The 5,934-nt window shown below is 44.3% G+C and overlaps 1 protein-coding gene and 1 pseudogene across 2 annotated transcripts; both read right to left on the bottom strand.

Moving 5' to 3' along the window:
• Nucleotides 1-346: 346 nt before the first annotated feature.
• Nucleotides 347-1,085, bottom strand: LOC308104183 (DCN1-like protein 2; annotated as a pseudogene). The gene has a single exon. The product of its transcript is annotated as a DCN1-like protein 2 (transcript).
• Nucleotides 1,086-4,942: 3,857 nt separating this feature from the next.
• On the bottom strand, nucleotides 4,943-5,722 carry LOC308104922 (DCN1-like protein 2; the record flags this gene model as incomplete). Its single annotated transcript, XM_080455563.1, has 1 exon — nucleotides 4,943-5,722. One exon carries the CDS (start codon nucleotides 5,720-5,722, stop codon nucleotides 4,943-4,945), a length of 780 nt encoding a protein of 259 aa, XP_080311689.1.
• Between the last annotated feature and the right edge of the window lie 212 nt (nucleotides 5,723-5,934).

The raw sequence follows: 5,934 nt of genomic DNA, 5'->3' as shown, positions 1-5,934 counted from the left end.
AGTATCCTCCGCCATGAATGTGAATGTGTGAATCTAATGCACAATCATTGTAAAGCGCCTTGGATAAAGGCGCTACATAAATGCACCATTTATCATTTATGTATGTTAGATTAATGTTAATTATTTCAAAGAACATTAACAATATACAATATGTAACAAAAAATGTGTGGAGGGAGGTCCTTGGGCCTACTGGTATCATGCACAAGAAAGTTCACACTGATTGGTCTAGTGGTTTGCGAGATTAGCCCCGGATAAAAACAGACCCATTGTGTAGATGGCTCACCTCTACAGGGCCACGTTGTAAAAATCACAAAAACTGCACCTCTAACTTGGAGCCAGGGCAGGACTATATGGCTTTGCACTTCCCCTCCATCACAATCGGCCTAGCAAACTCGACAAAGTCGTCTATGAGGACGGGCCACGCTCCTTCCCCGTCATAGTTTGACATGTCATTTGCTATCACATTGCCAAAGTCCAGAAGCAGGTTCCAAGTGTCCTTAGTAATCGACCGCTTGTGATGTTCCAATAGAAAGCGGTTCCAGAGGTCTAAGAACTTGAAGCGACCGGTCAGAACCAGTTTCCAGTAATCCACAGCCATCTCGAGGTCTAAGCTCTTCTGGCCCGGGTTCTTGGCAAAGCTGAAGGTGAATTGGTAGAAGTCCTTAAACTTCGCCGGGTCTTTCAGGTCCTGCTCCAGTTTGGGGAGGATCGCCTTCAGCTTCTTGGCAGTGTCACAGCCTAGCTCGCTCATGCCGTCCATGAACTCTTTCCTGCCGAACTCGCACTGCGTGGCGGCTCGGAACTTCCATGCCACCACCAGAACGCTCAAGCTGGCTGGGTTCAGTGCGAGGTCATCACAGAACTGCTGGATCCCATCAATGCCTATCTTGTTCTCGTCCTGGGGGTCTTTGTATCTGTTGTAGAGCTGTTCCAGCTTCTTGCGATCCACATTGTTTCTCATGGACTCTTTATAATAGAGGTCTGGGTTGTGGATGTAGTTGTCTGTAGTAACTTGTAGTTTCCAGTCAGTCTGTGTCAGGCAGTACACGGCTGTCCTCTAACCCTGCCGGCGTGAAAGACATGAACTGCCTAAACCTATTCTTTGGCAATGACTTCAGCTTATGAATGTTACTTTTTTGACTATCGTGTATGCAATTAATTCAGTCAAGGGGAAATCGAGAGTGCTTTAATTGTATCATTACTCATGTCATGTAATGTATGTCATGCATATAGTCATACAGAACCTTATATAGGCTGACTACAGCTCAGGTCAGATTTCACACAGAACACAAACCGTTGCCATACATACTCAACAACGTAGATTTGCGCAGGTGCCCTTGCAGCTCATCAAATGCCTAAAGGAAAGCTAACTGTTAGCTACACGGTACATCACTGCTGCGGTTCCATGTCAGAAAGCAGCCAGCATGGTTAGCATGAAGTAGCATCGTCAGTATGCTGTGTTTTATTTGGAGGGTACAGTCAGTCAGGAAGGATTCCTGGTTAATACCATTGAGCCACAGTATATAAGTTTAGTTTAGTTTAGTTTTACTAGCACATTGTAATTGTAAATAGAAACTACACATATCAAAAGAAAAGTTATTGTGCAAGTAAAGGAAGAAGCCAATAGGCTTATTTAGAATCCTTTCCTTAATAGAAGAGACAATTAAAAGAATACATTAAAAGTTCAATAAGAACAATACAAACGAATTAAAGCTTACAAGGGGACCAGCAGTGCGATAAAGAAATGAAAATACACAGAACGAAAAAGACAGAAGAACTAATGAGTAAGGCTACACATCAGAACTAAATCATATACAGTAGACTACAGAGAGGAAGAAATAAGATATATTTTTTAGAAGTTTCTTAAATATTGGCGAGGATAGTGATGACTTTAGTGATGCGTCTATATAGTTCCACAACTGAGGGCCTCTATATTGTATGATGTTTCCCAGGTGCATCCATGTGAGGTGACAGCCGGAATGTAGATGGCATCCGGGAGCAGTATGGGTTGGCTCCCCAGCCTGTGTCTTCCGTGAGGAAGAAGCCCAACAAATCCACGGTGAGGCCTTTAAGGAGGGCCATTCAAGCAAGCCGCAAGGGGAGCCTGCAGTACCACCACGGCCCAAGAAACCATCACGCCAGAATGAAATGTTTGGAGCGGGGGAGTCTGGTGCAACACTCAGGTCCTGGACCTGGTGAGCTGGAGGAGGAGCCCGGCCAGGAGGCCATCCACAGAGCCTAGCCCCTCCACGTGCCAGAGCCTCTCTTCTCCCTCAGTCCCCGCAGAGTAGTTTCGTACAAGCGGATTGAGTGGCACTGTCTTGCCCTAAGAGGACTGACCGTGGGTAGCTACCTGGGACGTAAGTCGGGCTTGATCAACCCCGGCTGGGTCACCTGGGCGAGGGTATATGTTGCGAGACCGGAAACACCTGTTGACCCCGGGCTACAACACTGATGATACGTCCCAGGTGCATCCATGTGATGTTTTTTCGTTATGAAGTACGACAAAAGGGTAACTTAAAGTCATTAAAGACCTGGAGAGGGAAAGAAAATACCTGCCCACTCATTTCAATGTAAGTTGCTCACCCAGAGTGTATTCCCCCGGAAGTACACCCTCCTTCTGGATTTGGTTATCATCTTGACGACAAAGAGCATGCACATTAGGGCTTGGGACCTAGAAGCATGCACCCTTTATGCGGGAAGTGTTCCTTCAAAAAGCCCCTTCAGACCTGGGCGCTTGGTTAATACTGACTGACAAACACTGGTCCAAAATCTACACTCCTTGAGCTCAACCAGTGAGTGTCAACCAGTGTAATTTTTCACAGATGTTGAGATGCAGAGTGCATTATACATCATTGGAAATCTGCACACATTGTCCTCTGCATAAAGTTGTTATTTTTTGTTGATTATCTAAATGATTATCCTCCTATCTCCAAATCACCCTTTAATAATAATATTCAAGTCCATTTAACGGGTTCCATATACTGTACAGTACCCACGTGTTTTTTTTTTCTCTTTTAGTTGTCTAGTACATTGGAAATTGTATGATTTATTATTGATTTTATTTTTCTGTATGTATTTGCTACGCACCCCACCAAGTCAATAATTATTGTTTTACGCTTCCATGAAGCATAAAACACAGTCACATACAAGTGTCAATCAATCAATCAAATCAATAAACCAATCAACACATTTTAAAGATCAAAGGATTGCATTTTATTGTTCTTTGATTGACATTGGTTTAGTTTTTTTGTTGTTTTTTTATGAGGGAAGCCTCAACTTGTCTTTTTGAGAATAAAGTTTTGAACAGTGGTTGGATTGTGCCAAAATCTTGACCAAAACTGCATCATAGGGATGCCCATACGTCATAGAAGACTGACGTCATAGACGGACCACATGAGGTCTGAGATCCCACATGGAGCCACAGCATTAGGTCCAGTCTTGTTTACTTTTTAAAACTTCTTTACTACTGGAAGTCAACGGAGGATGGAAACATCCTCAATATTATATAGTATGTAAACAGACAAAAATATTTTTTGCTCCTTTATACTCAGCACCTTTAATAAAAGACTGTCTTTTTGTCCTATATACTCAGCACCTTTAATAATAGACTAGGTATTGTTGTCCTATATACTCATTACCTTTAACAAAGAGGCTTATTGCCCGAGCTGATTGCTCGGGCAAGTGTTTCCTACCATGCTTGTTGCTGCTGTGACCCGCTCCTGTGACGCACCAGGACCGGCCTTGACTTGGCTGAGGCGCGATGGAATTCCCTTTCTTCTCAATGGAAGAGGGATTTGACTGAAACTTTGCCCAGATATGGGGATGACGGACATCATAATACTTGATGTCAATAGTTCTGATGTCATAGACAGGCCACACGGAAGCCACACCACGTCTTGTTCAGCCCTGAATGCAGTGAGGGAAACGTAAGTGATATTTACAAAAATTACTGTACTTAAGTAGCCAACACTTTTCAGGTACTTTTACTTGTTTCCATTTTCACAGCATGTCTTTTTTTTCTTTTTCACCACTGACTGAATGTGATTGTGTTGAACCATACATTCAACAACCTTTTAAGTGTAAATACTGTACATTACTGCAGGCATGCAAACAGCCTTGAGGTGAAAAAGGTGACATGTTGTTTTCTTTCGGGTCAGGTGTCACACAATTGCCCTATTTGGGTTCAAAAAGGTGACTGTAGCTGAAAAGTGACACTTTTGCATGTCTGTTACTGTTTTTATGCCGTGGCTATAGCTCTAGAAGCGTTTCTTTTGTTTGTCTGGGGTTGATCTCGCAAAATGCTGGTTCATTGCCAGATTGTTTTTGTGCATGCTACCGGTAGGCCAAGAAAGTGCCTCCATGCTTTTTTTTAAATATATTCTGTATATATATATAATATATACAGTACGTCTAAACTTTTTGGGGCCCAAATTTGGTGTCTTACTCTTTATCATTGACGACCGAGAACGCTGGCCACATGAAGTCTGGAGAGCGACATGTGAGAGCAACGCCACTGAACCCATTGTGGTTCCTCCTGATCTTGTCACTGCTTAATGCAAGTAGGAAAAAAAGCATGCAGAATTTAACATCAATTCGCAATTTGGAACATAAGAGGACATGCCAAAACCTTATCATGTGCAGAAAACACACGTTCTGGAGGTTTCATCCCTTCTTCACTACCAGACCGGGGTAGCAGCTCTAAGCCATCACACTTGCTCAGCGAGGAATATTGTATACCCCCTCCCTGCCAGTCAAATCGTAGGCAAAGGGGGGGAAAAAAAGAAACGGATAGGGCTGTTCCAGGTCAATCCCCAACGACCGTGGTCTCTCATTGAATTGGCTGGACAATCCTAGGGGCTTATTGACAAGTAGTAGCCTATTCCCCAAAGAAATGGGAGCAACACAAAAACTAAACCCCTAGCTTGGAGCCAGGGCAGGACTACTTGGTTTTGCTCTTGCCCCCTGTCACAATTGGCCGAGCAAACTCTACAAAGTCATCTATGAGGACAGGCCATGATGACCCCTCAACTTCATAGTTTGACATGTCGTTTGCTATCATATTGACAAAGTCCAGAAGCAGGTTCCAGGTGTCCCTAGGAATTGGTCGGTTGTGATGATCCAGTACAAAGCGATTCCATAGGTCTAAGAACTTGAAGCGACCAGTCAGAACCAGTTTCCAGTATTCCACAGCCATCTTTGAGTCTAAGCCCTTCTGGCCCGGGGTCTTGGCAAAGCCAAAGGTGAATAGGTAGAAGTCCTTGAACTTTTCTTTGTCTCTTAGTTCCTGCTCCAGTTTGGGGAGGGTCTCCTTCAGCTTTGTGGGAGTGTCACAGCCTAGCTCATTCATGCCTTCCATGAACTCTTTCCTGCTGAACTCGCACTGCGTGGCAGCTCGGAACTTCCAAGCCACCACCAGAACGCTCATGCTGGCTGGGTCCAGGGCGAGGTCATCACAGAACCTCTTGATCCCATGAACGTCTATCTTGTTCTCATCCTCCTGGTCTTTGTATTTGTTGTAGAGCTGTTCGAGTGTCGAGGCGTGCAGGGTTTTCTTGGATTGTTTATTAAAGTTGTTTGGGTTTTGGAAGTAGTTGTCTGCGGCAAGATCTACTTTCCAGCCACTCTGTGTCAGGCTGAGGATGGCTGCCGTCTCCCCTGCCTGCGTGACGGACATGAATTCCCGAACTTTGTCCTTCTGCCCGGACTTCAGGTTACGCATTCTAGGTGCACTGCTCATTTCTGTTGATGTCTGATCACTCTTTGCTATACGCATTACGTCTAAGGCATACTGTGCTTTATATTAGCTGACCAGAGCTCTGGTCTGACATCACACACAACACAAACCATTGCCATGGATGCCTGACAGTGCCGATTTGCACAAGCTGAATCTCTCTGTTGATTTCCCATGATGCACTTTGGTGTTAGGAAGCA

This window comes from Gymnoscopelus braueri (genome assembly GCF_963280865.1).
Source record: "Gymnoscopelus braueri genome assembly, chromosome: 17".
NCBI classification, from domain to species: domain Eukaryota; kingdom Metazoa; phylum Chordata; class Actinopteri; order Myctophiformes; family Myctophidae; genus Gymnoscopelus; species Gymnoscopelus braueri.
Note: the sequence above shows the minus strand (reverse complement) of the source record. Positions and strands in the feature narration are given on the sequence as shown.